The sequence below is a fragment of the Neoarius graeffei genome, chromosome 11, assembly GCF_027579695.1.
Source record: "Neoarius graeffei isolate fNeoGra1 chromosome 11, fNeoGra1.pri, whole genome shotgun sequence".
Classification (NCBI taxonomy): Eukaryota; Metazoa; Chordata; class Actinopteri; order Siluriformes; family Ariidae; genus Neoarius; species Neoarius graeffei.
Genome location: NC_083579.1, coordinates 43898895 through 43921152, shown reverse-complemented (window position 1 = coordinate 43921152; position 22258 = coordinate 43898895). Strand labels below are relative to the sequence as shown.

At 41.7% G+C, this 22258-nt stretch overlaps 1 protein-coding gene across 6 annotated transcripts in view; it reads right to left on the bottom strand.

Moving 5' to 3' along the window:
• The window catches only part of inf2 (inverted formin 2), a 90623-nt gene that overhangs the window by 27626 nt on the left and 40739 nt on the right, over positions 1 to 22258 (bottom strand). For all 6 annotated transcript variants that reach the window (XR_009655638.1, XR_009655637.1, XM_060933972.1 and 3 more), the window contains 2 exons: positions 21003 to 21118; positions 11921 to 12080 (listed from right to left, as the gene is read on the bottom strand). Coding sequence is in view for 4 of the 6 variants with exons in the window: in XM_060933972.1 (XP_060789955.1) it covers positions 11921 to 12080; positions 21003 to 21118 (276 nt within the window). In the remaining 2 variants the exon portion in view is untranslated. The remainder of the gene's footprint in view (positions 1 to 11920; positions 12081 to 21002; positions 21119 to 22258) is intronic.

Genomic DNA, 22258 nt, shown 5'->3' with positions numbered 1-22258 from the left:
TCTAAAGAGCTCAACTGTTTTCAGCTGTGCTAACATGATTGTACAAGGGTTTTCTAATCATCCATTAGCCTTCTGAGGCAATGAGCAAACACATTGTACCATTAGAACACTGGAGTGAGAGTTGCTGGAAATGGGCCTCTATACACCTATGGAGATATTGCACCAAAAACCAGACATTTGCAGCTAGAATAGTCATTTACCACATTAGCAATGTATAGAGTGTATTTCTGATTAGTTTAAAGTGATCTTCATTGAAAAGAACAGTGCTTTTCTTTCAAAAATAAGGACGTTTCAAACGGACCCCAAACTTTTGAACGGTAGTGTATGTCATATTTAGCAAAATTACTCGTGTCATTTAGAAAAAGTGCTTTTTTTTTTTACCACAGGTAGCTCCAAAAGGGATGCACTTAAATCATTCTTTATACCATAAAACAAATATTTGGTTCCATATCATTGGAAACAGAGTTAAGTTTTAATGTTGAATGCCAGTAAGTTTTCAGACTATTTTGATCAAATTAGTATGGAATTGTGGGCGGCACGGTGGTGTAGTGGTTAGCGCTGTCGCCTCACAGCAAGAAGGTCCTGGGTTCGAGCCCCGGGGCCAGCGAGGGCCTTTCTGTGCGGAGTTTGCATGTTCTCCCCGTGTCCGCGTGGGTTTCCTCCGGGTGCTCCGGTTTCCCCCACAGTCCAAAGACATGCAGGTTAGGTTAACTGGTGACTCTAAATTGAGCGTAGGTGTGAATGTGAGTGTGAATGGTTGTCTGTGTCTATGTGTCAGCCCTGTGATGACCTGGCGACTTGTCCAGGGTGTACCCCGCCTTTCGCCCGTAGTCAGCTGGGATAGGCTCCAGCTTGCCTGCGACCCTGTAGAAGGATAAAGCGGCTGGAGATAATGAGATGAGTATGTAATTGTGTCAAAAAAATGTCCTCTCTGAGACAGCTAATTTTTCAATATAAAATAACATATCTAAAATGATTATTTTCATCCTAAAATGTGGCCAAGATATTGGGACATAAATATTAGAGACAACTAACACAAAGCTTACAGCCTTATATTTAAAAGCACTACGGAAGTAGTGGATTCTGAATTGTCAAAAAAAAAAAAATGTCCTCTCCGAGAATCACTTCATTTGTTTCTCCCAGCCCTGCTTAAAGCTACACTTAATCTTGTTATAATACAAACTATTACACATGCCTATCTGTTCTTTAACTTGTCCTTCACTTAAAAACTGGTACAAGAACCAGTTTGAATCAAGTTGAATTTTGGACCCCTGTGACACAAACTTTGTATCCTGATTGTAAAACAACCCTTATCGAAGTGAATAATAATTAATAATAATACAAACCTGGTAAATGAAACTGCCGAGTTTTTGACAGAGATTAGAGAATACGGGCTAAACATACCACAAAGAAATGTTTTCAGTGAGGACATGCTAGCTAAATTAAAAGTTTACTTACTGATCAGCTTTCTGACTCCTACCAAACTAAATGAGCTACTATTATGTGTGTGAACATGTTTAGCTTCAGCAGCTAGCGCCTAAAAATGGGTCATTCCATGTCAAATCTCCGAATGCTCCCATTCAGCCATCTAAGATTTGGCTGAAAAAATTCCAGGAGGTTCACACACTTCCCAATAGGAAAAGTCCCAAATTTTAGTTCCCAACTCCTTATAGTTTTGTCATAAAAAAATATTTTTGCAACTAACCTCGGACCCGTTTTGAGCAGAGTTTTTTGGGGAGCCACTTTGAGATAGCTGGATCTAGAAAAGTACTTAAGCCAGGTCCTTCACATTTTCAAGGGTCAAAATCTGGCACCAGTACTTAAATAGGAATAAACAAAGTTTTTATTGGGTGGCACAATGGTGTAGTGGTTAGCACTGTTGCCTCAGAGCAAGAAGGTCCTGAGTTCGAGCCCAGCGGCTGACGAGGGCCTTTCTGTGTGGAGTTTGCATGTTCTCCACATGTCTGCATGGGTTTCCTCTGGGTGCTCTGGTTTCCCCCACAGTCCAAAGACATGTTAGGCTAATTCAAAGTCCTTCCCACACCATTCAAGGTGCTTTTGGTGGTGCCAATCTCCGTTTCGTAGCCCTCAGCCTCTCACCTATATTCCATAGCTGGGGTTACAGTGGGGGTCTAGTCTTCTGGTAACCGCGAGACTTTGACTCCCCACTTGCATCTGTATTGCAGCATGTCATGGCAGTAGGCACCATTTTTATGATGGTCTTTGGTATGACCCAAGTGGCCTAGTGTTTAGCGTGTCCGCCTCTTGATTGGGAGATCGTGAGTTAGGCTAATTGGTGGCTCTAAATTGACCGTAGGTGTGAATGAGAGTGTGAATGGTTGTTTGTCTCTGTGTCAGCCCTGCGATGACCTGGCAACTTGTCCAGGGTGTACCCCGCCTCTCCCCCATAGTCAGCTGGGATAGGCTCCAGCTTGCCTACAACCCTGTACAGGATAAGCAGCTACAGCTAGTGGATGGATGGACGGAAGTTTTTACTGCTCGCCTTCAGTTCCTGCTGAAAAATATAATAAAACCTGGCGAGAAATGTGATTACGTCACATGTAGAGAAGACCTCTTGAACAACGGTGATTCAAAAAATGTTAACCTTATACAAGTCTGCAGCGACCATTTTATCTCAGGTCAATGAATAATTTGATATCTTTCTACAGTGTTAGTCTTAACTGTATTTGTGTCCAGTATTTTGAGATGGAGCCCAATCTGGGTTGTCTTCTTCATAAAGTCCAGCTGGTTTGCCGAGTATAGTGCAATCAAAACTTACAGTGAAGCGAAGTACTCCTGGCAGCCTTATTGAGAAACACAAACTCTATTTCAACCATTTTTACCCAGAACATTGACTTCTCATTCATGAATTTCTGCAATATAGATGTGAATGTTATGTAAAAATACAAATGATTAATTAACTTGATATATTTGCTGTAGGGCGGCACAGTGGTGTAGTGGTTAGCGCTGTTGCCTCACAGCAAGAAGGTCCGGGTTTGAGCCCCGTGGCGGGCGAGGGCCTTTCTGTGTGGAGTTTGCATGTTCTCCCCGTGTCCGTGTGGGTTTCCTCCGGGTGCTCCGGTTTCCCCCAAAGACATGCAGGTTAAGTTAACTGGTGACTCTAAATTGACCGTAGGTGTGAATGTGAGTGTGAATGGTTGTATGTGTCTATGTGTCAGCCCTGTGATGACCTGGCGACTTGTCCAGGGTGTACCCCGCCTTTCGCCCGTAGTCAGCTGGGATAGGCTCCAGCTTGCCTGCGACCCTGTAGAACAGGATAAAGCAGCTAGAGATAATGAGATATTCACTGTAGACTTGTATAAGGTAACATTTTGAGTAAACATCGCTCGAGGTCTTCTCTACGTGTGTGATGTAACCACATTTCTTGTATAAATCTCTCCATTTTTTTAAATTATATTTTTCAGTAGGACCTGAAGGTAAACAGTAAAAACTTACTTTGTCCCTATTTGAGCAATTTGAACACTCGTAAGCCACACAAAAATTGACCATATTTCCAAGTTAAACGCTTTAGGCTCTCCATTAAACTGCGACTGTTTTGTCCTCTGAGTTCGTCCTTGACTACGGTTGTCTTATACAAAGACGTCATCTTTGATCGTTGCACCATGAGCGAAATTTTTACCCATTTCCAGGATACTAAAATTTCTATCCAGACATAGACTACAAAGAAGCAGTGACTGAGTTGCCATGAAGGAAAATGTTTACTCACTTTTAGTGTTTATAAAATGTAATATCTCCAAAAAATGAGCATTTAAAATGAAGAACAATGTGGGTGAGAGGGTGGAACAAACAGTGGTAATCAGTGATTGGCTGTTGGGGGACCATGGTTATCAGTGATTTGTCACAAGCGCAAGTCAGGCGTTACACATTGATCGTAAGTCGAGCGAACCTGCTTTCTAAACTCTTAACATTGACTGTGATGTGAGTTGGAGAGCCGTATCGAGCTCAAGACTTTCACTAACATGCTGAAAAAGTCTCTAGATTTGTTGCTAGGCTCTTTTTTGAATTAAAGTTGCTAAAGGCGTCTACTGTAACTAGCTGTGTGTTTGTGGTATGTGTATACACTTGAAAACATATACATTTAAAAGTCATACACACTGATGGATTTGTATTTGAGGTCAGCTTGGGACAAACCCTTTTATTTTTGTCGTAATTACCTTGTTTTTGCTTTAAATGTATGTAAACCATGAACCTAGTAGGATGATGAGCATGGTGTGTACAGTATTTATGTATTAAAACCCAAACACCTAGTCTTAAAGGACAGATCCCAAAGGTTCTGGTTTGAACCAGTTTTGTTTTCCATTCTTGTCATCCTCTTGTAGTCAGGTGATGATTTTATGAATATTCCATCCATCCATCCATTATCTCTAGCCGCTTTATCCTGTTCTACAGGGTCGCAGGCAAGCTGGAGCCTATCCCAGCTGACTACGGGCGAAAGGCGGGGTACACCCTGGACAAGTCACCAGGTCATCACAGGGCTGACACATAGACACAGACAACCATTCACACTCACATTCACACCTACGGTCAATTTAGAGTCACCAGTTAACCTAACCTGCATGTCTTTGGACTGTGGGAGAAACCGGAGCACCCGGAGGAAACCCACGCGGACACGGGGAGAACATGCAAACTCCGCACAGAAAGGCCCTCGTCGGCCACTGGGCTCGAACCTGGACCTTCTTGCTGTGAGGCAACAGTGCTAACCACTACACCACCGTGCCACCCTTTATGAATATTGATAATGGTATAATAGGCTTACCAATAATTAAATGATTAATAATATATGATAATTCAGGGCAGCACGGTGGTGTAGTGGTTAGCGCTGTCGCCTCACAGCAAGAAGGTCCTGGGTTCGAGCCCCGGGGCCGGCGAGGGCCTTTCTGTGCGGAGTTTGCATGTTCTCCCCGTGTCCGCGTGGGTTTCCTCCGGGTGCTCCGGTTTCCCCCACAGTCCAAAGACATGCAGGTTAGGTTAACTGGTGACTCTAAATTGACCGTAGGTGTGAATGTGAGTGTGAATGGTTGTCTGTGTCTATGTGTCAGCCCTGTGATGACCTGGCGACTTGTCCAGGGTGTACCCCGCCTTTCGCCCGTAGTCAGCTGGGATAGGCTCCAGCTTGCCTGCGACCCTGTAGAAGGATAAAGCGGCTAGAGATAATGAGATGAGATGATAATTCATCTTGGATAATAATTTTGCTCTGTTTAGTCACATATATAACAACATAGAATCACAAAGGAGAGCCAGAATAAATCCTCTGTCTGTTGCTTCTGTGAGCTTTTTTTCTGTCTTGGAGTAAACTGATTTGTAATTTCGATTTGAACACACTGTACGCCTCATCATTTTTTATCACCACAGATGTACAAACGAATATGTGTGTGTGATACTTATGATACTCACCCTTTATAATGAATATGTTCGTGAAATCTAAAAAGTCTTCCAAAGCGTCCAACATTTTGTGAGTACTGGAAGTGTAAAAACTTCATACAACTGAGTTAAAACACACTGTTACATCTGTAACTAGCATCGTCTTGTGACTGTGATCTCACATATTTGGCTTAAAAAAAGGCAGGTCTAGAGGAGTGGAAGTGCTCAAAAATCCTTTAAAAAATCTATATATTGATGTTTGACATTTGACACACCTCCTGGGTAGCAGGAAGAGGAGTGTCATTGGTGGACATTTGTGAGCGTGGTGTTCACCTTCACCAGATTCTACAGACTGCTGTTGTCATTGTGAAGGGTTGTCATTACACGGTATATGGTCTGTAGTGAGTCTGTGTCATCCTCAAACAGAAGGAGCATTGGTGCTCTGAGGGATTCTCATATCCAATAGAGTACACTTATGGATCTTCGAGCGAGTCTCTTCCTCCATTGAGATCTGAATCATCACTTGAGTGATTCTCACTTCACCTCACCTAGAACGTAGTCGCAAAGTCTCAGTAGACCCAACAGAGTACAAAAGACTGAGTGATTCTCATCACCTATAAAGAGCAATGTCAACGTCAATGACTTTTATGCTCAATAGAAACTTATTCTGGGGCGGCACGGTGGTGTAGTGGTTAGCACTGTCGCCTCACAGCAAGAAGGTCCGGGTTCGAGCCCCGTGACCGGCGAGGGCCTTTCTGTGTGGAGTTTGCATGTTCTCCCCGTGTCCGCGTGGGTTTCCTCCGGGTGCTCCGGTTTCCCCCACAGTCCAAAGACATGCAGGTTAGGTTAACTGGTGACTCTAAATTGACCGTAGGTGTGAATGGTTGTCTATGTGTCGACCCTGTGATGACCTGGCGACTTGTCCAGGGTGTACCCCGCCTTTCGCCCGTAGTCAGCTGGGATAGGCTCCAGCTTGCCTGCGACCCTGTAGAACAGGATAAAGCGGCTAGAGATAATGAGATGAGAAACTTATTTTTCTTATTTGTATTTTTAAAGAAAATCAGTACCAGTACTCTACTGGAGGTCATCCTCAGTAAGGATCAGCATCATAACTGAGTGTCATCCTTAAGAGTGGGCGGCACGGTGGTGTAGTGGTTAGCGCTGTCGCCTCACAGCAAGAAGGTCCGGGTTTGAGCCCCGCGGCCGATGAGGGCCTTTCTGTGCGGAGTTTGCATGTTCTCCCCATGTCCGCGTGGGTTTCCTCCGGGTGCTCCGGTTTCCCCCACAGTCCAAAGACATGCAGGTTAGGTTAACTGGTGACTCTAAATTGACCGTAGGTGTGAATGTGAGTGTGAATGGTTGTCTGTGTCTATGTGTCAGCCCTGTGATGACCTGGCGACTTGTCCAGGGTGTACCCCGCCTTTCGCCCGTAGTCAGCTGGGATAGGCTCCAGCTTGCCTGCGACCCTGTAGAACAGGATAAAGCGGCTAGAGATAATGAGATGAGATCCTTAAGAGTGAGAAATACTGATGCTTCGAGCTGTCATCATTCCCCAGAGAAAAAGGGAAGTGCTGTCCAAGGAATACACTATCTGGGAAATGCATCAGGAAATGTTATGAACTCTCTGGATTATTTTGATAAGTGGGCTCCGTTAGTTCTGAAAAGAAACCACCCTGGCTGTGTGGAACGTAAGGACGGTGGTTTACGTATGTAAATGTGGTTCTAATATAGATATTTAGGCAGTGCCTGAAAGCGGAGCTCCTGATGAATGTATTTGCAAGGGCACAAAATCAACCTGAACTGAATAATAATATTATAGCATATGACCCATCGAATTGTGTAGTGTAGTGTATTTCATATCAATAAATTGCTACATTTTCTTGTGCCAGTGATACCAATAATGAGATACGCATCACAGTTATGAATACATATTTATTCCTTTCTCTGGCACGGCATTCTATGCGCCAGAAACAACACCACGATGTTTATTATGGTGTGACTCTGCTGGGTGCCTGGTGGACAGCAGTGAACCAGCGCTTTCACTTTACATAATTATTATATAGTTACCATCGAAGATTAAACCTAATGTGTCAGTTGTCTGGTTACATCTTTCATGTCCACATGCGTTGGAGCATGGAGCGCACAGCCACAGATTCCAAAGCACATGCACCTGTTCCTGACTAGAGCACAATCGCAGCACATACATATAAGGATTCTCAGTAACGCATAGATTTTGCGAAAGCTTTGTATTTTCTATCGCTCTTCTGGTTTTGACCCCGTTTGTGCTCTTGGATTGCGAGTATTGTATTACCTTTTTCCAGTCTGAGATTAGTCTTAAATGCTAACAAAACTAAGGTTATGCATTTTACAAAATCTCGCTTTCTTCCCACCCCCACTTTACTAAACATCTCCACTCTGGAAGGGAAGTGTATTGAGAAAGTCTTTGCCTATAAATATCTAGGTATTTGGTTTGATGAGAAGCTCACTTTTAAAGTCCACATTGAGAATCTGGTGCGGAAACTGAAAGTAAAACTTGGATTTTATTTTAGAAACAAGTCTTGCTTTATTCTTCAAGCTAGGAAGAAACTGGTCAATGCTACCTTCCTCCCAGTACTGGATTATGGGGATGTCATATATGCACACTGCCTCATCCACGTTAAAAACACTTCACACAGTGTACCATGGTGCACTGCGTTTCATTTTAAATGCCAAATCACGTATACATCATTGCCGTCTTTATGAGATGGCTGGTTTTAGCTCTCTGGCTCTGCGCAGATGGATTCACTGGCACGTCTTCATCTACAAAGCAATTATTGGTAAATTGCCCAGTTACCTTATTAATCTTCTGACCTGGAAAAATAGCACATACAGTCTGCGTTCAAATGACACTCTGCTGTTCACAGTTCCACGCTCAAATACTGAGCTTGGTAAAATGGCTTTCAATTATTCTGCTCCTTCATATTGGAACCTTCTCCAAAAAGACATACAGCTTAGTGTATTTATTTCACTAGAGCACTTTAAACAGCTACTAAAAAACTTGAAATCAGACTGTTGCACATGTTTCCAATGACTTTTACCTATGTCCCCTTTCCCCATCAGATTTCTAATCAATTCAATGTGTTTTACTTTTCTCTGTTTGTTTTGTTCCTTGTTTGCACTGTCTACTATTTGTAGCTCTTTTTACTTCTTCTGTTTGTTTTGATGTTGTTCTGTATTGTATACTTTTTTTAAACAGTATGTGTTTATATTGTTTATATATACTCCCAGGGCTCCCTTGCAAAAGAGATTTAATATCTCAATGGGATATCACCTGGTAAAATAAAGGACAAATAAAAAATAAATAAAAACCTCTTATGTCGTGTTTGTGCCTCGCTTGACCACTGCCTGCTTTTCAGCTCTGCTTTTGTCTCTGTCTTAGATCTGTTCACTAGCATGCTTTCAATAAAATTCTTTCTGAACTTACATCCGTCTATCGCCCTTACATGACAGAAACTGTCAACTGTTCCAACAAGTTACCAGACTAATAAAACTGTTTTAAGTAGTTTTATATGAAACTGTCATGAATATTTTCCGTAAAATGTGTTAGTAAATAATCCCACATTATTTAAAAAAAAAGTAAAATAACTGCTGGATAAAAATCCATCTATTTTATGTTAATAAAGATACAAATTTCATTGTCCGGTGGTTGAGTTTATGAAATATGCTGCCTTGCATTTATGATTGGGTTCCCTGTGGCGGTATGCATTCGTACATACGGATGTCATACGGTCAAGCCATCAAAAATCAGGTTGATGCATTTCTATAAGTACGGGGCTTCATGTGCGAAATGCAATGCATTTCTGGGTAACTTGAGTTGATGAGGATGTCCAGAAGACAAACAGGAAATAGCAGGGGCATTTTATAGGCTACGCATACGGGGTGTGTTCAAAACGAGTGGTTTCTGCCTTGCTGCCATGCTGCCGTAACAGACAGGTGTAGCAAAAGGCATGACTTTCAGCTGAAGCACGTTCATTTTGAACGATATTTTAAGATAGCATTTATAGTAACGAGTGACATCACATTGCCAGAACTAAACTTGTTTGTTTTGCATGAGTTAAGCCTAGGTCACAACCGGACGTACGATTTTTTGGCCGTGCGATTTTTGGCGTTTCCCAAATCGCTGCGTTTTTTTTTTTGTTCGTGGAGAAAGACGCACGTTGGCCGTAAGTTTGTCTTGCAACCTGAAAAAAACGTAAGCGCCCGTAGAGTTTGTTTGACATGACAAAGAACCTCTGCGGCCGGTCTGCGGCCAGTCTACGGCTCGAAAATCAGCACGTCACACGTGCGCCCTCCGTGCGTTTCTTGCGTTTTTTGCATGTAGACCGGCCGTAGGAGCACGTATGGCCGGTTGTGACCTAGGCTTTAGAAAACATTAGCTGGTTGGCTAACAGATGCCTCACAAAAATTTATCTCATCTCATCTCATCAGCTCTAGCCGCTTTATCCTTCTACAGGGTCGCAGGCAAGCTGGAGCCTATCCCAGCTGACTACGGGCGAAAGGCGGGGTACACCCTGGACAAGTCGCCAGGTCATCACAGGGCTGACACATGTTTATTTCTCTGTATCTTAAAAAAAAAATAAGAAAAAAAAAAGTCCAAAAATTACATTTGTACATGGATTCGCTTTTCTGTAAAGCTTCATCTGCCATTTTTAAAATTCCATTCCTTTATGGAGCTGCCACACAGATTTATGGGTGATAGGCAACATCGAGGATACACCCACGATGACTTCAATTGGGGGCAGTTTAAAGGCAGCTTAGAAGACCAGAATCAAGAGTTTGATCAGTTTCCAACGGTCCTTGACTCCTTCCTGAGATGTTAGACACCCTCCTGAGACAGCATTTTCCCCATTTCGAATGCACCCATGAGGTCATGGTAACTACATACTGACTCTGCTATTAGTACTTAGCTAGGAAACAGGACTCCGGTAGAGTGTCCACAAATTCCAGAAGGAAAACAACTTTAGTCATAGTAACATATTGGTGTCAACATAAGTGTATCTTTTCTGTAAAATGGGCTTGATACAGTTGAGTAAACATAATTATTATACATACAGGACACTTTTTTGATGGAATAAAAACATGGTTTCTATTCCCTTCTAGCGGGTTTCATTCATTTGGTTTGATAGCATGCAATATTGTTCGCATATCGCTTATTCTACGTGTATTACGTCACTCTACCCAGTGGAGAATGAGCGTTGAATATGGTTTACGATATTGCATGGTTGTCAAGACAACATGATGTCACACGTTGGAGCTGATGCGAATATCCAATGAGAGAGTTTTCTGCTGCGCATGCGCACAAGCATTTGTTTGTTCGCCGGGAACACCCGAAAGGCTACCAAAACTTCATTAGATATTCTTCATGCATATTTACAAGAGAAAAACAGACCAACGGACATCGGAAAACTGGAAAAAAGACACATCGGAGACGTAAAACTTCCGCGCTAGTGAGCGACTGTGACAGTTTGTAAACAAACATGGCCACGAGGTTTGCTTCATTAAAAGCGGAAGATTGTGAGAGACTTTTGAAAGAGAAAGACGTTTTGAACACCCAAAAGGAATGTGTATATAATAATAATAATATTGGCTGGGGGCGGCACGGTGGTGTAGTGGTTAGCGCTGTCGCCTCACAGCAAGAAGGTCCTGGGTTCGAGCCCCGGGGCCGGCGAGGGCCTTTCTGTGTGGAGTTTGCATGTTCTCCCCGTGTCTGCGTGGGTTTCCTCCGGGTGCTCCGGTTTCCCCCACAGTCCAAAGACATGCAGGTTAGGTTAACTGGTGACTCTAAATTGACTGTAGGTGTGAATGTGAGTGTGAATGGTTGTCTGTGTCTATGTGTCAGCCCTGTGATGACCTGGCGACTTGTCCAGGGTGTACCCCGCCTTTCGCCCGTAGTCAGCTGGGATAGGCTCCAGCTTGCCTGCGACCCTGTAGAAGGATAAAGCGGCTAGAGATAATGAGATGAGATGAGATATTGGCTGGCTTTTTTTCATGGTGTATTAGAAATATTCCATTCAGCTAGCATGATATTGAATTCGTCTTCGACTTGTTCAATATAATGCTAGCTGAATGGAATATATCTGATATACCACTCAAAGCCAGCCAATATTATTTAAATATTTCACAGTAACCTGGACTTGTTTCTAGTTGATCACACAGGTGTTTTTTTTTTGTTGTTGTTTTTTTGTAACGTAATTTAATTTTTGGCCCATCATCCCTCTGTCCCATGTACAGTATATTGCAGAGCCCCTAAAGGGACATGTGTTTTTAAAAAAAAAAATTTTTTTTTGAAAGTATATGGTGCGCATGTCGTCTCTTAATCGATTTATGATCTCTTCTGGTACATTTCATGTTCTTACATATACCCTTCTGTCTGGCCATTCTTCTGTCAGAGACACTTCATCATATTTATAGAGTTCAGGCTTCTCTGAGGTAGTTTCTCATGTGCACCATAAACTTTCAAAAAAAATTTTACACATCCTTTTCGTAGTATATTGCATACCGATGAATTCTTTGCGCATCTTGTCCCTTTGGCGCAGGTCTTCGGTGCTGAAGATGAGCGCGTTAATGAAGCTCAGCAGCGTCACCATGTAGTGCACATTATCTGTGCTCTGCAGTTCATTCATGATCACGCTGAAGCGGTACTGCTGCATCTTCACAGCCTGTAAGAGAAAAATAATGCTCACTATCTAACATGCAGCTGCTGAAACCACAGACCACAGCCTGCATTTTAGGATAGAATTAGAAATGTAATTTGGTGTGCTATTACGGAAGTGCAGTCAATTGAAAAAGATTAGTGTAAATGCACTTATAATTTATATTTACATCCTCTGAACAGCTTTTGGATCCTTTTATGTATGTTCTCATTTTGTTCAGTCCTCCATTCCCCTGTGACATCTGTTTTTAGCTCTGCCAGATGTGAATTCTCCGTCAAATCGTTTGCCTTATGTTATTTTGGATGGCAGGAAATACCCATTTTATATGTGCCATTTTGTAATTTCTCTACAAATGCTCCTTTTTCACCAAGAAACTTTTGTACTTGACTATAGGACAAACAAAAAAAAGTCATTTTTTGAACACCATATGCTGTGCTCGTGTAAATCTTTAACAAAACAATCCTACCGACATCCTTCTTTCTCACCAGGTTTCATCCTTCACAACCATCTCCTTTTATCTGAAACGGTGTCCTACTCCCTGACCTCTATTTGTAGACTAACCAATGCATTGTATGATGTAATAAGTACAATAGATATTACTCCACTATGCTTTAGAACATGGCTACAAACGGGCAAAACATTGTGTTAGTGTGCGATATAGTTAATAAGATAAAATAATTTCGATATAGCTTTATTTATCATCGATATATACAATGAGTCAAAGACTCATAACAAATACATTTGAACTAATAAAAGATCTAAATTAAAAATATAAAAACAAGCATTAAACTACAACCCCGATTCCAAAAAAGTTGGGACAAAGTACAAATTGTAAATAAAAATGGAATGCAATGATGTGGAAGTTTCAAAATTCCATATTTTATTCAGAATAGAACATAGATGACATATCAAATGTTTAAACTGAGAAAATGTATCATTTAAAGAGAAAAATTAGGTGATTTTAAATTTCATGACAACAACACATCTCAAAAAAGTTGGGATAAGGTCATGTTTCCCACTGTGAGACATCCCCTTTTCTCTTTACAACAGTCTGTAAACGTCTGGGGACTGAGGAGACAAGTTGCTCAAGTTTAGGGAGAGGAATGTTAACCCATTCTTGTCTAATGTAGGATTCTAGTTGCTCAACTGTCTTAGGTCTTTTTTGTCGTATCTTCCGTTTTATGATGCGCCAAATGTTTTCTATGGGTGAAAGATCTGGACTGCAGGCTGGCCGGTTCAGTACCCGGACCCTTCTTCTATGCAGCCATGATGCTGTAATTGATGCAGTATGTGGTTTGGCATTGTCATGTTGGAAAATGCAAGGTCTTCCCTGAAAGAGACGTCGTCTGGATGGGAGCATATGTTGCTCTAGAACCTGGATATACCTTTCAGCATTGATGGTGTCTTTCCAGATGTGTAAGCTGCCCATGCCACATGCACTAATGCAACCCCATACCATCAGAGATGCAGGCTTCTGAACTGAGCGCTGATAACAACTTGGGTCGTCCTTCTCCTCTTTAGTTCGAATGACACGGCGTCCCTGATTTCCATAAAGAACTTCAAATTTTGATTCATCTGACCACGGAACAGTTTTCCACTTTGCCACAGTCCATTTTAAATGAGCCTTGGCCCAGGGAAGACGTCTGCGCTTCTGGATCATGTTTAGATACGGCTTCTTCTTTAAACTATGGGGTTTTAGCTGGCAATGGCGGATGGCACGGTGAATTGTGTTCACAGATAATGTTCTCTGGAAATATTCCTGAGCCCATTTTGTGATTTCCAATACAGAAGCATGCCTGTATGTGATGCAGTGCCGTCTAAGGGCCCGAAGATCACGGGTACCCAGTATGGTTTTCCGGCCTTGACCCTTACGCACAGAGATTCTTCCAGATTCTCTGAATCTTTTGATGATATTATGCACTGTAGATGATGATATGTTCAAACTCTTTGCAATTTTACACTGTCGAACTCCTTTCAGATATTGCTCCACTATTTGTTGGTGCAGAATTAGGGGGATTGGTGATCCTCTTCCCATCTTTACTTCTGAGAGCCGCTGCCACTCCAAGATGCTCTTTTTATACCCAGTTATGTTAATGACCTATTGCCAATTGACCTAATGAGTTGCAGTTTGGTCCTCCAGCTGTTCCTTTTTTCTACCTTTAACTTTTCCAGCCTCTTATTGCCCCGTCCCAACTTTTTTGAGATGTGTTGCTGTCATGAAATTTCAAATGAGCCAATATTTGGCATGAAATTTCAAAATGTCTCACTTTCGACATTTGATATGTTGTCTATGTTCTATTGTGAATACAATATCAGCTTTTGAGATTTGTAAATTACTGCATTCCATTTTTATTTACAATTTGTACTTTGTCCCAACTTCTTTGGAATCGGGGTTGTACTATAATAAGTAAATATCAAATATATATAATTATATCAAGAAGGTCTTATATATGACATATATTAAAATTAAACATCAAAATGTCATTAAATCGAGAATATAACTAAATGCAATTTAACTACTGATCACAAATATTACATTTGCACAATGTGCCACTAGTATGATTAGTTTTTTATAGCACTTTTAAACTTGATTAAAGAATCAAGATGTCTCAGTTAGATTGTTCCACATACAAGTCTCTTGGTAGTCTGTCGGTCCGAGGATGACGTAGTCTGTGCATTCAGTGATGAGAGTGCATGTGGCTCCGCAGCCCGGAGCTAGAAGCACACATGCGCCCATAGGTGTCACAATGGCGTTCTGAAGTTTGGACTGATGTGGACGCAGGTCTGTGACGTCTGTCCCTTGTAGCAGCAAGACACTGTCGTCGGTCCTCTTCGAAGGCAGCTGTTGCTCTGGAAGTGAGCGACCTCCAGGCTTGCCTTTCTGTGGCAAAAGCTTCAAGCTCTCGTGGTTGGATGTCCCACCATTTCAGGTTGCTCTTCAGGATGTCTTTGTACCGCAGTATGGGCCTTCCTTGTCTGCGTGAGCCCTCCTTGAGCTCCCCGTACATCAGCTGTCGGGGGATGCAGTTGTCATTCATTCTGATGACGTGACCAATCCAACGTAGCTGAGCCTTCGCTAACATTGACTCGATGCTTATTGAGTCAGCTCTGTCCAGCACCTCTTGGTTTGTAACTCTGTCTTGCCAGCGTATGCCCATGATCGTGCACAGTGACCTTGTGTGAAACTGTTCCAGTTGCTTAATGTGTCATCGGTAGAGGGTCCACGTTTCACACCCATACAGGAGTGAAGAAAGGACTACTGTCTTATAGATTCTGAGCTTGGTGGACAGTCTTATGTCCTTCTGCTGGAGAACCTTCACTCTCAGTCTTCCGAGTGCTTGGCTAGCTTTCTGGATCCTAGACGTGATCTCCTTATCCAATGATCCGTCTGTAGAGATTGTGCTGCCCAGGTACTTGAAGCTCTCCACACATTTCAGTTTGTCTCCATCAGTGGTGATGTATTTGGGACAGTTTGAACTCTGTCTTTTCTGGACTGATTGTTCGTCCGAACAGCCTGGATGCTTCAGCAAAGCAGTTGACGATGGTCTGCAGGTGATTCTCCTTGTGTGCCAGGAGGGCACAGTCATCCGCAAAGAGGGCTTCAAGGATGAGTTTCTCCATGGTCTTGGTTCGAGCGGTACATACGAGTCACCAGATAGGTAAATGATCTGTGAGTCCATTTGTTGGTCGTGCTAGTCTGAGGTTGCCCCCTCTTAAATTATAATGGCTTTGTTGTATCTGAAAGAGTTCCTTTATGTAGTTTGGGCCACAGGTAGAGACAAATGGCCCTTTTCCACTACCCTTTTTCAGCTCACTTCAGCCCGACACGGCTCGCGTTTCGACTACCTCGGAGCAGCACGACTCAGCTCGCTTCAGCCTTACTCAGCACCCAAAACTCGTACGGTTTTGGAGTGGGGCTGAAGCGAGCCAAACCGAGCCGAGTGGGGCTAGGGGCGTGAGGAGACACTCCCCTGTGCACTGATTGGTGAGGAGGAGTGTCCTCACATGCCCACACACGCCCCGCGAGCACGCTGGGATCTGTAAACACCGTAAACCCGGAAGAAGAAGAATTACAAATTACGAGAATTTCTGAAGCCTTATGCGCCTCGCCTCATCTATACGCTCTTGCCAGTATCTGTTGCCGTTGTCGGTGACAACAAGCCACAGCACCAAGACCAGCCACACTAACGACTCCATGTCCTCCATGTTTATTGTTTACTATCCGGGTCGTGAGACTACCGCTTAAAAGATCACTGATGTCACTGTTTGCGCCGCCTAACGACATCACGTGAGGTCCACCCACTTTCGGTAACTTCACCCAATGTGTCCACCCACTTCCAGCCAGCATGGTTCAGCGTGGTTGTAGTCGAAATGCAACTCCAACAGCCCCACTCAGCTCGACTCAGCCCAACTCAGCACGGCACGGCTCAGCCCAACTCAGCCGCGTTGGTAGTGGAAAAGCGGCATAAGGCTTGATGAACCAAGAACAAGGAATGGCATGACTGTCAGTGTTCAAGTGTCTGTAGATTGGCATCTTTTATATGAACAGTCATAAGGCAGTCTGAAAATAGATCGAAGACTAAAACAATTGGCTTTCTCAAGTTTATCACGGCGACCATTAGTAATACCCAGTAGTAACGGACTACAGTATTCAAAATGTGGTAAGATGAAAGCCTTGCATAGCTTCACAGATAAATAGATAAAATCTATGACTGAAACTGCTCATTACCATACTAAATAACATTCGGTAATAGGATCCCACTACATACAGGGTGTCCCAAAAATCTCCATACATAGGAGAAATTAACACTTTTTTTTTAAACTTTATTTACAAAATCTCCTCGAGATGATTACATTTCTTTGACACGCATGGAGACGGAGTCGTCTCTCCCACTCATGATGAACTCATGTTTACATATCTGGTGTTACACATGTAACTGCACTTTGAACACATTCCTTTAAATGATCTTTGTGTTGTAGCCATGAGAATGATTTCAATACGTTCTTCTTTTGAAAAAGGCGCTCTTAAAGGCTAGCCGAAAAAAATATCTATATCTAATATAAACTAAGTATGAAAATCTTGGAAGACATTTTGCTAAAAAGTGTTACTTTCCCCTATGTATTGAGACTTTTGGGACATCCTGTACTATACACAACCCTCTGAGACAAAAGGGTTCTTCATAGGCCCTTTGAATGCTCAATTGTTGGACATTTTCTGAGAAGCCTGCTGTAGAGATTTGCATCAAACTTTTTTCTCTCCCTATTCTTGGTAAATTTCCACCAGCCAGGACTCCCCACTGAGACCAAGCAGAGTGACATGTGAAGACACATGAAGGCAGCACCTGCATCTTTTTCCATCTGCTGTTCATGCAGCATCACACACTTGGAGGAAGGTGCTATCTGCCTTCTTCTGCATGCATGTGTGAGCTAACATGATTGGCTAGAGTTGCCGTGTGTACCTAGCAAACACAAAACGTTTATAAAACGTTTCATTTGGGTTGCATTAAGGTTAGGTTTTATTAAACGTTTATGAAACGTTTATGAAACGTTGGTGAAAATTTAATAAAGTCATATTTGCTGACCCGTGGCACATTTTTTATCATCTCTTGGTATTTTTAGATATTAAGATGTCATAATGATTGTATTACAATTATCAAAATAATCAGTAAATGAGTAACGTTTTATTGACGTTTTATAAACGTTCTCTTTAAAACATTTCATTCACAACGTTTATGAAACGTTTATAAAACGTTATACATATTCGGAGACTTCTGGCTAAAACAGATAACATTAAAATTTCTACAATTAATTGTGTGATTATAAACACTACATGATGACGTTTTTAAAAAGTATCAAAAAACATGGGAATAATTTTATGGAAAATAAGTGGTTGTATAAACGTTTAATAAACGTTGAAAAAAAACCTTCGATCTAGCTAAATATTTTTTAGATGTAGATCTAGATAGATAGATAAATCATTAAATGTGTGGCTCTAGTCTCGTAATTATCAAGTATGGTTTGAATAATTTGGATAGACGACCATTCGTCGTTTTATATTTGCTAAAATACACGCCCTTTTGGCCCTGGCATTTTGTTCGCTGGTTCCCTGCGCCTGCGCGACCTACGTCTTTGCGCAGGCGCAGGGACCGGAAGTAGCGCCATTTTGAGCGTGTTGCTGTTGGGACAAGATCGAGAAGGCCGGGTCCACTTAGAAGTTATCTTAGAAAATCTCCTTCATCGAAGGCTTCGCTCGAAGGCCAAACAACTTATTTGATTTAATTTGCTTTTTTATTTCAACTTTTAACTGATTTTGCGCATTTGCTATGATTACGTTGACTTTAATGTTTTGGTTCTTAGTAGCAAGGCTTCTTTAATAAATTTAGATAAATTTTTAATACTAGTATCTTTATCATTTTTGCTGTTCATGAGGGCTTTATATGTAAATGTGAATATTGTCTATGTAAAAAAACTCTGCTCTCAAATCGGTTTTGTTGAACTTGCAAAGAGGAATGAAATAAACTTAAGTGCAATAACAAAAATGTGTTGTTATATTATAAGTTTAACAGGTATTAACATGTTTCTAATACCGACTAGTGGCCTAGTGGTAGCGTGTCCGCCTCTCGATCGGGAGATCGTGAGTTCTATTCACGGTTGGGTCATACCAAAGACCATCATAAAAATGGTACCTACTATCATCTGGCAAGGCACGCTGCAATACAGATGTGCATGGGGAGTTAAACTCTCGTGGTTACCAGAGGACTAGCCCCCCACTGTAACCCTAGCTATGTAATAGACGAGAGGCAGAGGGCTATGGAAACGGAGATCGGCACCGCCCGATGCGCCACATACAGGTTGGGCCTGGTTAGTACTTGAGTGGGAGACTGCCTAGGAATACCAGGTACTGTAAGCGGCGTGGGAAGGACTTTGATTTTGATTGATTGAACATGTTTCTAATAACGTTTCTAAAACATTAAAGAAACTTTTTACTATTGTTTTTAAATTATTTTAAGAAACGTTTATACAATGTTTTAAAAAACGTTTCTGAAACGTTTCCAGAATGTTGTATAATAGTTTCCAGAATGTTTTTCAAACGTTTATATAACGTTTTTTCAAACGTTTATAAAATGAAAAAAATTGTCCACAAATTTTCGTTTTATAAACGTTATTTTGTAACGTTTCTGAAACGTTAGCCAAACGTTTATACAACGTTATATAAACGTTTTTGTGTTTGCTGGGTAACAGGGGCCAGAGGGAATGGCCTAATGGTTAGAGAAGCAGGTTTGGGACCAAAAGGTTGCTGGTCCAATTCCCTGGACCAGCAGGAATGGTTGAAGTGCCCTTGAGCAAGGCAGCTAACCCCAACTGCTCCCCAGGCTGCTCTGGGTATGTTGTACATCGCTCTGGATAAGGGTGTCTGCTAAATTCCTGTAATCCCCCATGGATGGTTGTGGTATTATACTCATGATCAGATGATAATGAACACTTTTTTTTTTTTCTGCTGTGCTAGCCAGTATGTTTAAGGATTCTCAGGAATAGGCATATTCTTTCAGGTGATAGAGAGAAGATATTTTTGGTCATGTGTCATATTATTATGCCAAAAGTACATGACATGTAATAATTCAATATTTTATTAGCAACGAGGTCTTTTTTTTCCAAGTTCAGATGCACACATAGGGCTATGTGTTAAATTAAATTACGGCATGTTGAAGAGGCTATTCACTCGCAATAAACATTCACACGGTGGTGTAATGGTTAGCACGGTCGCCTCACAGCAAGAAGGTTCTGGGTTCGAGCCCAGCGGCCAGCGAGGGACTTTCTGTGTGGAGTTTGCATGTTCTCCCCGTGTCCGCGTGGGTTTCCTCCGGGTGCTCCGGTTTCCCCCACAGTCCAAAGACATGCAGGTTAGGTTAATATGGGACAGCCTTGGGCTGAGGTGCCCTTGAGTGAGGCATCTAACTCCCAACTGTTTCCCGGGTGCTGTTAGCATGGCTGCCCACTGCTCTGGGTATGTGTGTGTGTTCACTGCTTCAGATGGGTTAAATGCAGAGAGGAATTTCACAAGTGTGTGATGAATAAAGTTCTTCTTCTTTTTCACTATTCATTCATGGGTGTTAAACAGTAAAATTATACCTGTGTAACTGCTTGCACTTTATCAATATACGTACATACAGTACTAGTCAAACGTTTGGACACCCCTACTCATTCATAAGTTTTTCTGTATTTGGACTAATTTCTACATTGTAGAACAATACTGAAGACATCAATACTTTGAAATAACATATGGAACATGTATGGAATTATGTGGTAAACAAAAAAGTGTTAAAAATATGTTTCATATTTTAGAGCCGTCAAACTATCCACCGTTTCCCTTGATGACCCTTTGCGCACTATTGGCATTCTCTTAACCGGCTTCATGAGGTAGTCACCTGGAATGCTTTTCAATGAACAGGTGCCTCGTCAAAAGCTAATTAGTGCAATTTCTTGCCTTCTTAATGCGTTTGAGGTCAAACAGAAAATAGTAAATAATACAGTAAATATCCCTATTCCACAAATGTAATAATCCATATTATGTCAAGAACCGCTCAACTAAGTAAAGAGAAACGACATCCATCATTACTTTAAGACATGAAGTGTCTTTTAATGAATAAAAATACAGAAAAACCACTGGATTAGAAAGTGTGTCCAAACTTTTGACTGGTACTGTATACATGCGGACATTTTGGAGAAGTGGATCTCAACCCATTCCTTGAGGACTCAAGAACGACTTCACATTTTTATTTAGTTCCAGTTCCTCACACTCTTAATGACAAATGTTTCCAGTCTTTTTTTTTTTGTCTGGCTCAACTGCATTTGGAGTAGAATAACAAAATTAACTGGTTGACAAAGACACTGACTGTGCGTTATAAAATCCTGATAATTGATACTCGCCTTATAGTGGTCCAGAGCATCCAGGGCTAATCTGTATCCTTCTGCAGCAAACATGCTGAGGGCAGCCAGCAGCTCAAACACCTGCTTCTTCACCATGATATTGGACGTATCCAGAGCTGGAGGGATCAAACCACAAAAAAAGTAGCCATTTTAACCTTTACATCATACTTTTGTATATTCATTCCACATTTCTCTTTTTTGCCATCTTTCTGTTGTGACTGACTGGTTAATCTGTTTGCAAATCTAACCTGGAACCTATGGGGGGAAAAAAAACCCACAACAGCTAAATATGTGACTGCTCTTAAATCCAGGCCATTATATGAGACCATCCTTGTGTCCAAAATCGCTCACTCGTTCACTATTCCCTATATAGCGAATTATTATATAGAGCAGCGTTTCTCAACCTTTTTTCAGTCACAGCACCCTTCAGAAGTATGCAAATTCTCAAGGCACCCCCATATAAAATATAAGCAGTCACGCTGACCATATGCTGACCCCGGCAGTGATGTTGTGACATGGGAAAGAGGGCTGTGAGACAAATTTTGATGATGCATGAGGCAGCGATGATCTGCATTAGTGTAACTATCGTTTTTTGGAATTTTAATTCATTTTATTTATTTCAATGTTAGCATATATAATTTTTTGACGGCACCTCTAACAAAGCCAGACAGCACCCCAGGGTGCCACGGCACCCTGGTTGAGAAAGGCTGATATAGAGGACTATATAGTGAGCTCATTGGTAAAATGAATAAACGCTTTCGAACACTTTTCCATCGCGCTGGTATTTACGTCATTACTGTTGCACAATTAAAATGTGCCAGATCAGTCGGCTGGTGAGTTTTCAAAATAATAAATACATGCTCGTATTTTTGTGATAAATACATATTATACTGAGTGTATTTCACACATTAATAAATACAAAGTACTTTGTGTCTGCTGCGTCTTTCAGTTCTTTTAAATTAAGGCTGAATACTTTTCTTCTTTGCCGCTGCCTTTTATTAAATCAAATTTGAGACTTTTAATTTGATTTCTTTCAGCGTGATCGCAATGCATGATGGGATATATTGCTTTGGTTAGTGACCATCGGTTGTACAGTACTTTTCGTGATGCATTGTGGGATACTTTGAGTGCACTATATAGGGTGTAAATAATCCTCACTAAGGTTTTGGACAGCACTACAAAATGGCGTCCCCACTATATAGTGAGTAGGGAGCAATTTTGGACACAGGGCATGTATGTTCCCTCATCCACTCTTC